The 9,644-nt window shown below is 33.7% G+C and overlaps 4 protein-coding genes across 4 annotated transcripts; 2 read left to right on the top strand and 2 right to left on the bottom strand.

Moving 5' to 3' along the window:
- Window positions 1-43: 43 nt before the first annotated feature.
- Window positions 44-2,419, top strand: LOC107372082 (glycerol-3-phosphate dehydrogenase [NAD(+)], cytoplasmic). The gene is made up of 2 exons (XM_015940230.3): window positions 44-257; window positions 633-2,419. Exons 1-2 carry the CDS (start codon window positions 153-155, stop codon window positions 1,866-1,868), a joined length of 1,341 nt encoding a protein of 446 aa, XP_015795716.2. The 5' UTR covers window positions 44-152; the 3' UTR covers window positions 1,869-2,419.
- An 878-nt stretch (window positions 2,420-3,297) lies between these two features.
- On the top strand, window positions 3,298-5,275 carry LOC149094708 (uncharacterized). Its single transcript, XM_089268503.1, has one exon. The coding sequence runs from the start codon at window positions 3,767-3,769 to the stop codon at window positions 4,988-4,990; it is 1,224 nt and encodes a 407-aa protein (XP_089124629.1). The 5' UTR covers window positions 3,298-3,766; the 3' UTR covers window positions 4,991-5,275.
- A 268-nt stretch (window positions 5,276-5,543) lies between these two features.
- Window positions 5,544-7,719, bottom strand: Vps4 (vacuolar protein sorting 4). Its single transcript, XM_015940231.3, has 5 exons — window positions 7,601-7,719; window positions 7,352-7,463; window positions 6,525-7,163; window positions 6,127-6,428; window positions 5,544-5,977 (listed from the first exon to the last, which is right to left on the bottom strand). The coding sequence occupies exons 1-5, from the start codon at window positions 7,613-7,615 to the stop codon at window positions 5,735-5,737; spliced, it is 1,311 nt and encodes a 436-aa protein (XP_015795717.1). The 5' UTR covers window positions 7,616-7,719; the 3' UTR covers window positions 5,544-5,734.
- A 214-nt stretch (window positions 7,720-7,933) lies between these two features.
- On the bottom strand, window positions 7,934-9,564 carry Poc1 (Proteome of centrioles 1). The gene has a single exon (XM_015940233.3). The coding sequence runs from the start codon at window positions 9,461-9,463 to the stop codon at window positions 8,207-8,209; it is 1,257 nt and encodes a 418-aa protein (XP_015795719.1). The 5' UTR covers window positions 9,464-9,564; the 3' UTR covers window positions 7,934-8,206.
- Between the last annotated feature and the right edge of the window lie 80 nt (window positions 9,565-9,644).

Here is a 9,644-nt window from a genome sequence, read left to right as displayed (position 1 = left end):
ATTTATATTGTAATTTGATGAGCACTGTGCCTTAGTATGTAACATCGCCTTGAAAGCCAAACAATCGGCAATACACTTCAACTAATAACTTCTCATCTATTGCATCTTTATTTTAAATTTTACATTCTACATCAAATTTACTATTCAACACAATGTCTCGAAAGCTTCTCTCAAATCAGCAAGCTATCCGTTTCTATTCTTCAACTTATAATTCAATCTATGAATCAATAAAAACTAAACTGCAAAATCATTTGAAGGTGAGTTAATTACCGTTGTATTTCCATTCTGGTTGATTTATAAGCCTGTATGATTTACTGATGCCTGAGCTGCATTGACATCTTGTGGTGATTTTTTGTTCATCTGTTGATCAATCTATTCTTACCTTCGTTCTCTTTAGTCTGCTCTTCTCAAATTTATCAATTTAATGTGATCAAGTTGTGGTTAGCTAACCTTTTTCTGCTCAACTAAATTGACCTTCAAAAATCCTGTTACTTTTTGCAACAATTGTCTCGCACTCTATTGTTTATTATTTCTCGTTTTATACTAATTCACCTAATCTTTCCTTTTTCTCTGGATTATCAATGAATTCTAATCACTTGGACTACATACACCTGAACCACATCATCTAATAGAACCATGAATTCCAATTTAAAGCACATCATCATACTTATAGTGATATTAGCATTAGAAATCAACATAAAATCTCAGGTGATGGTCTTTGGTCACCAACATTACACTTCGAGAAAAACCAGCTTTCACCTTCATCATCCTCTTTATACTCATCATTATCATCAACCTCAGAACTAGATCAAACTAATTGTAATAACGATAAACCCCGTCGAGTGACCGTTATTGGTGGAGGAAGCTGGGGATCAGCTATATCAAAAGTCATTGCTGGAAATGTAACTAAATATCCTGATCTGTTTGATCCAGAAATTGTATTATACCTTCGTGATGAAAACTTAAGGCTGGTCATCGAGAAGACTCGTGTCAACATTAGATATTTACAGATTAAGCTTCCAACAAATATTAAACCAGTCTCGGATTTGAAAGAAGCAATAAGTCGAAGTGATGTTCTAATTTTCGCTATCCCGCATGAATACATTAAAGACGTCTGTTTCAAGATTCCCAAGAGAAGTATTCTAACGCCAAGGCCTGTTGGTGTTTCATTAATTAAAGGTCTTCACATTGATGGTAATGGAAATTTAGAACGCACCACTCAAATCATCAGTCGAATGCTAGACATACCCGTGGGGGCTCTCTCAGGTGCCAATGTTGCTCTCTCTGTAGCTAAGGAAGAGTTCAGTGAAGCAACCCTTTCTCCGCCATTGCCATCATCACCAAAAGTTGACGAGATGCTCAATAAATTGTTTGCAACTTCTTACTTCAAAATATCTACCTGTTATGATACCCCAACTGTCGAGATATGTGGTGCCCTGAAAAACGTTATTTCCTGTGGTGCAGGAATAATTGATGGTATTGGATATGGTGTAAATACCAAAGCAGCCGCAATTCGAGCTGGTATTAGAGAATCAATCCGTTTCGTATCAATTTTCCACCCTGAATATAAACTGAGCACTTTCTTTGAAAACTGTGGAATCGCTGATGCGATAGGAAGTAGCTTTGGTGGTCGAAATCGTAAAGTTATTGAACAATTCGTTAAAAGTACAAAATCATTGGCTGTTTTAGAACGTGAAATTTTAGGAGGACAAAAGCTTCAAGGTCCAAGCACTGGAGAAGTTGTTAACCGTTTGCTGGACAATAGAAATTTATGTGATCAATTTCCTTTTTTTACAACCATCCATCGCATTTGTAATCGCGAAGAAGAGCCCAGAGCAATTTTGAAAGCCTTGGAATTAAGCTGCTAACAGATTTCTAATTAGCATATGCATTTAGCAATTATGAAGTCTTGAATTGGTTGTTTGATTGTCACTTATGCTCTATTTTCACCAAAACTAGACTTCAAATTAGGCTATTCAACTTCTATCAAACATATCGATTATATCAAATCAGGATGGATTAGCTTGGTGAAAATCGATTCCCAATCAACCAATTTAATCTGCCAGCTATCAATTAGTTGAAATAATGTGATTTGCAATAGTATTATATTCCATATGTTTTACATAAAATCTTTAAGTCATTGGTGTCCTGATGATTCAAGCTAAATGAATTGGATCCAGGCTTAATAACTAATATTTGCTCAGTTATATCAGCTTTTTATAAACGATTAACCATCAGTTGTTTTTGATTAACTCTAGTCTTTGTTGCCATCTACCTACCAGAATCTAATTCCAAAACTCAATTTTACTGAATCTCAATTTATCTCTGTTGTATCTCAACCTTATCTTTCACAAATCTATTCTCTGTTAATAAAAATAATTATTTTACGAATGCTGACAATTGCAGCATCCTGGTGTGATATTGTAATGACTATTTTGAATTTAGCTATTTCACATCTTTTAATGTTAGCTAATGTTTATTAAAAATGTAGTTAAAATTCAACCTTTGAAATATCAATCAAATGTCTGCAGACAGATATAATGTACATTAAATTGTTATGATTTTGAGACGCGCCCATAATCAGAACTCTCGGTTAACATGTCTGATTAATTTTCATTTTACGTGACCAAATTGTAGCTATTATTACATGGTAATATGACTTTTCTGTTTCCTGTTAATTTATTTTCTGGTGCAATTGGAATTTGTCTCCCAATGATATCGATTGATGAACATTGTTTTAGTTATTGAGTGAATATTAGAGTTTTCATGTGGATTCTGACATAGTTTCCAGATTAATGCAGCTATTACTTTAATATATTACTTGCTGAATATTTTAATTGAATATTTCTATAATCCATAATCATTTTCTCCTTTGATTAATCTCTTATAGCCAATCCATTGCTTGGTTGTCAATGAAAGTAATCAACATAATGTGCCCCGAGGATCGGAGACTCATTTTAGAGTTTTAATTGTATCAAATAAATTTGATTCGACCAGTTTAATTGAAGTATGTAGATTTGTTTTTGTAGATCTTAATCAAGCAAATTTTATCTTCCTCTTATCTGCTCTTCTTCTGTTTTCAGAGGCATCGACATATTAATGAAATACTTAATGATGAATTGAAATCTGGTGTTCATGCCTTGGCAATTGAAGCTTTTACTCCAGTTGAGTGGGAAAAATCAAATCAACAAATCAATCAATCTCCCAAATGCCGCGGTGGATCAAATAGATAGCAATCAAATAATAAGATCAATTATCATGGGATATTTCTATGACTATATTGTATTGCCTTATTGTTAGTTCGTATTTCCTTAAAATCATGTCAATTTTATTTCCAAGGAGCTGCCACACTTGCCACTAAATTGTCATCATATGAGTTAGGAGTTAATATTGAGCAATGTTTCAGCTATAACAATAAATAAACTAGGTTTATAAGCATTTATTATCAAACATACTCGCTGGTGACATTTCTAATGAGAAAACATCTTCATTGTTTTTCCCTTTCTTGTGTTTACTTTGTCAGTATTTTATGTTAGTGCTATCTTGTAAAACGCTGTTGATTCCTGTTTAAACTTGTTTCAATCGGCTTCGTGATTAAATACGGTGTTACTTTAAATCGCTTACTAATTTACATAGCTACCAATGTCGCGCATTTCGAGATACCAATTACCAGTTATTGTGAATATCTTTAAATTACCATTTTATCTCTAGTTATTACTTTACACTTTTGCTATTGCATTATTTGAACGGTTGACTCATTGACATTATGTTTCTTTTTATCATTTTAATGTTCAAGTTAATTGTAACCTCTATCATCATAATCAATAATTTATTGCCTCCTGTGTCTCCCACCTGTCGTTATCCATTTGAGGGATTCGGCGTCCATTTGGGAAAGTTGGAATCCTTCAATGAGACATCAGCTGATGTGAGAGCATCAATTATTAACCTTGTTTACAATGATTTGCTGATACGAAATTTCAGAACTGAATATTTGCCGCAATTTTCAACGAAAGAGAATACTTATTCTATCAACTGTTCAGATGTGAAATCATGTACTTGGATCACCATGCATTCGCTCCTTTCAAAATTACCAGATAAATCGGTCATTGTCTCAATCTGGTCACCACCTTATTATATGAAAACTTTTTTCCGTCATCTAGCCACAGAATATGAAGAAGCATACTATTATTACATCACTAATGTTACTCAACTGATTAAAGACCAATTTAATTTGACAATTGATCGAATTTCAATGGCTAATGAACCTGAAAATCTGATTGCTTCTTGGGATGAGTGTACCATGCCTGCTAATCAATTGTGTCGGTTAGCACAAACTTATGACGATCCAATTATTTCTCTCTGTCCCGAAAATGCTTGGTTTTCAGTATCAAAAATTTATCTTAACTACTCCTATCATGGTATTAACTGTCGACGTGCTTGCCGTACTGTTGTTTCTCATGGCTATACATTAAGCTTGAATCCATTATTTTGGGGCTCAGTTTACTATGACACCAAAGAGTATCCAGAAGACGTCGAATCACCAACTTGGATCACCGAGATTTCAAGTACACGTATTTTAGCTCAATATAGCCAAATGACTGAAGCAATTGATTTTTCTACAAGCATAATAAACTTTGTTGGTATCACTTGTGTTCAAAGATTTTATTATTGGTTGGCCTTCACTACTTTTCCATCAGGAGAATCGCTTATTTGGTATGATGTGACCAGAAATAAAATTGTTTTACCCAAAAAGTATTATGCCTTGAGACATTTCACCATGGCAAGTTTTGATAACTCTGGACATCGATTCATTTGTTCAACTAATTCCTACTCATGTTTGCAATTTACCTCCAAAACAGTTTATGTGAATAAAGGCTACGACAAGGAGCAAATTAACAATCTTTGTGATCTCTGTTGTACAACTGATGATCATGATTACCGTTGTACAGCCTCTAATGTGTTACCCCCTCGATCAATCTGTAGCTGTTGACGCTTTCCTTACATCCGGTTTATTACTTGACAATAAATGTAAATAACCAACACAACATTCCCTACGAGTGTCAGTTTTGTATATAATGTTTGTTCCCACTTTATATTCAGTTTGCTTACATGATTCAATTCAAGTATTAATGCTTGTGGATTTATCTTTGGCAACATTAAGTCTCTTTTTACTCATCTCTTCACTTTTTTATCGTAAGGTCAATGAAATGTTACTCAATGATGGAAATGTACTCATATTTTGACAGCGAGAATAAAAAATTATTAAAATCCATTATTGATGCAAATCAAACATGTTACTACAATTAACTAATAACTTTTTAGGAATAAGTAACCGTTAGAAATTGTTACTGTGACTCGATGCAAGTTTATTTATCGAAAATCAGTTAAGATTGTGTAAACTGATTATTTAATATTCGGTCGTAACCATAATTAGATAATTTGTTTTTCCAGTTCCTTTTCAATGCTACAAGCAATTGTCATTTAAAGAGTGTCAAGGAGATTTCGAGTCAGAAAATTTGATCGAAATCAAATAAACGACGATATAAAAATAAAGATATTTTTAATGAGAAAACATATTGTTGATTTAATTCGAATAACTGGATGCATGATGCAAGATGCAAATCAGATTTTTCTCTGGGTGACAGGGTGAAATTGAAATTTTGTATCATTTTGTAGTTTATTTCAAAAAAGAAATTTATGATTAAAATATTATACATTTAACAAATTTGTATGATTAACCTTCTTGTCCGAAACTTTCCATGAATTCTTTCAGTTTAACCAAATCGGCGTCATTAACAGTGGGCTTAGCATTTGCTAATGACAACAACATATCGCTCATTGTAATTATTGGTTCTAGTAATTTATCGCCTGGAACATCGTCCCATGACATTTCGATGGCCCCTCGATCACCAGGAGAGCATGGAGTTAGCAGATCATTGATAATTTCGTTCGGATTTGATCGGGAAGGACCTCGTACCTAATTGAATAAAAGATTATTAAAATTAATCACATAATCAAAAAATCAATCGTATTCTAGCGAATTTTACTTCTACAAAATACTAGGAATTGATTAAAATATAGTCAACTAGTTTCTAGAGAAATAAATTGTTTATGATTATAGTTTACCTTTTTAAAGTGAGTAGCAGTTTGGACTTTCCTAACAGGCTGCATGAGTGCATCACGAACCAAAACACTAATGTCAGCACCAGAGAAACCTTCTGTTTTATGAGCTAGCTCCTTCAAATCATTTTCAGTCAGGCTGTGAGGTGTGTTACCAATGTGAATTTTGAAGATGGTAAGACGGGCATGTTCTTCAGGCAAGGGAATATAGATACGTTTTTCAAAACGTCGACGTATAGCAGAGTCTAATACCCAAGGTATATTTGTAGCTCCCAGCACTAGAATACCATCATTATCGTTTCCAAGACCTAATTGAAGCATAGAAGAAGAAATGAAGGATACATTTAATGTTTTTAAGCATAACATATGTTACTACCGTCATAAAAAAGAATAACAATAAATACCTTGCATTTGAACTAGAAATTCAGTCTTGATACGTCGAGCCGATTCCGATTCATTATCTGATCGAGAACTACACAAAGAATCAATTTCATCGATGAAGATTATGCTTGGTTTTTGTTTACGAGCCATTGTAAAAAGACTTTTAACCAGTTTTTCACTTTCACCAAGCCATTTTGAAACCAGATTGGATGAAGATACCGAGAAGAAAGTGGAATTATTGGCCTCCGTGGCTACAGCTTTAGCTAAGTAAGATTTACCAGTTCCAGGTGGACCAAACAATAAGATACCCCTCCATGGTTGACGTTTACCAGTGAATAAATGTGGAAATTTAATAGGTAAAATCACAGCTTCCTTCAGAGCCTCCTTTGCTCCTTCCAGGCCAGCAACATCCGACCATTTAATATTGGGCTTTTCAATCACAATAGCATCTTCCAATTGACTCATCATTTTTTTCTTGTCTTTATCTTCTTCATCGCTATCGTCACTTTTATTGTCCTTGGAGTTACCAACATTCGAGTCTCCTGCTTTAACAGGCTTCTTCTTTTTCTTGCTTAAATATTCCTTTAATTTTTCTGCCCTCTCCAAATAACCAGTGCAATTTTGTCTGATAGTTTCTTTAGCTTTATCAGATTGGACCTCATCTTGGGTGAACAAAATGTAAACAAATGTATCAATACAACAATGTAAATATTAGAAAAATATTGTAATTGAATGATAAAAAACAAGGTGTAGCACAAATCATTGATTGAAAATGTAAACAAAATCTCAGATCTAACGCAAAGAGATGGATATAGTTTCATTCATTCATGGTCATTTAATGAAAACTTACATTTTATAGCATGAAGAAAATATTCCACAGCACTTCCATACAATCGCTCGGCTTCTTCATAATTTTGGTTCTTATCCTCTTCTGTAGCCTTTTTAACCAAATCAATGGCTTTCTAGATTGCACAGGGGAGGATAGAAAAATAGAGAAAAATGCATAAAAATGAATATGAGAAAATGAAAGAAAAACAATTGAGCGATCATCGAAGGTAAGTGGGATGAAATAACTCAATTTTATAAAATGATCTTTTACCTGTAACGTAGACATGTTGATAACAGCGATTAAGATTGTTTTAATAAAAAAAATAGAAACTTAATTTGAGGTCAATCGTCTGAATTTAAAATGAAAATACCAAATTTCAACTAATCATTAAAATACAGTAGTTACCAGGCGACGAGCAACTCTTGACTCTTGATCAAGCGTAGTTCAGCTACTTAGTGCTAGATGCCGCTTAATGTTTCAGATTTCAAGTCTTGCCAATTTGGGCTAAAATCATTCAACAAAACTTATTGAACTTAATGGATTAATATTGCCGTTTCAAGAAAATTAGACGAAATTTGACTGAATTGAATTGACAGTTTAAAATAAGAAATGTAGAATTAAATATTTTAATTTGTTTTAAATCTAAGAAATAGATCGATCGGATCTAATAAACAAAACATGCTGAAGAATAATTACAACATTTGATACGGAATAGAAAAGTACAAAAATGAATCAAATCAAAATGTGCAATAATGCACGAAATCACCAAAACATTGTTTACTCACAGTTCAGAAGTAAAAATGACTGAGAAATTCAGAAAAAATACAGATGAAAATTGCAAAAAAATAGATAACTTAAATGACCAAAAAATGCTAATTAAAAATCTCCAAATTTTCTCTCAATTCGAGCAACCCGTTTCTCCAAGGAAGTAACGCTTTGAGCAAGTAAATCTAAGTGATTGAGAATTTGAATCAAAATTGATGGGTCTTTTGATGTCCTGCTGTCTACAGATAAAGAGTCAAGCTGATCAACATTTGACAATTTATCTGACTTTTTATCGGCAGTTGGTGAAAATTTGGCGTCGAAAGATGAATCCTTAATGGAACTGCTCGACAATCTCCTGGTGAGTCGCTCTACATCGATTGAACCTTGTTCATTTTCTAGCATGCTATCATCATTCTGTGCTAATAGATTGCTATTCCAAAGACTGACAATTGCATCTTTACCAACTGTAGCGAAAATTTTGCCATCTTTATTGAAAGATGAGCAAAAAACAGCACCTTGGTGCTCCTGTAGAGTGAAAAGAACTCGACCCTCGAGCACATCAAAAATCTTGGATGTTCCATCATCAGATGAGCTAATGAGATAATTTCCGGATGGGTGAAATTCGATATGATTAACTGGTCCAGAATGTGCATTGTAATATTGCAATGCCTTATCTGATCGCAAGTCAAATATTCTTATGCATGCATCATGGGATGAAATTGCGACCAAATTTTTATTATTGGGATACCAATCAATGCAGGTGAATTTGAGTCCTCTTTTGGTCACTTTCTTAGTTGGCTGGCTATCATATACTCTCAGATCATGAACAAATAAACAAGAATCATCACCACATGAAGCAACAAGCTGTTCATCATTTGGGCAATATTTACTGCAGCGAACCCAATTCATATGTCCTTTCAGGAGATTGATTTGCTTATTCTTGCTTACAGCAGACCAGATTTTAACACTTTTATCATCTGAAGCTGTACAAAAGAAGTCACCTTTAGGAGAAACATCAACATATCGGATTGTACTGCAATGACAGTTATAAATTAAAGGGTCTAGATTAGGTCGGCCATCCTGTCCTAGTCTCCAAAGACACGCAGTTTTATCCCTTGACACAGAGACAAAATAATCAGATCTAGAAGAGTAATCGACACAATGAACAATATCCTTATGGCCAGACAATCTATAACTTCGTCTGATCTCGAGATTATCCTTGAATTCCCAAAATATAACTTGTTGATCATTCGAGCAAGTAATCATATGACTGGAATCTGGGCTGAACTTGACATGATTAACTTCATTTTTATGAGCTCGATACGAGCAGCTCAGGTATGGCTCAACAATACAATCAGATGTATCCATTTTGGTTTATAATGAGTAGGAATTTAGATACAGAGATACATAAAAATACGAACAATAAACGATGAACTAAATTTAACTATGTGTCATAATCTAACCACATTTTAAAATTTCGAAAGACCGCTAAACTCTTTTTTTTGTTTTCACTTCTGATAAGGGGCCATCAACTAATAACGCTTTATTG

Source organism: Tetranychus urticae, chromosome 1 (assembly GCF_039701765.1).
Source record: "Tetranychus urticae isolate SD_2017Ah chromosome 1, NJAU_TeUrti_SD_1.0, whole genome shotgun sequence".
Lineage (NCBI taxonomy): Eukaryota > Metazoa > Arthropoda > Arachnida > Trombidiformes > Tetranychidae > Tetranychus > Tetranychus urticae.
Note: the sequence above shows the minus strand (reverse complement) of the source record. Positions and strands in the feature narration are given on the sequence as shown.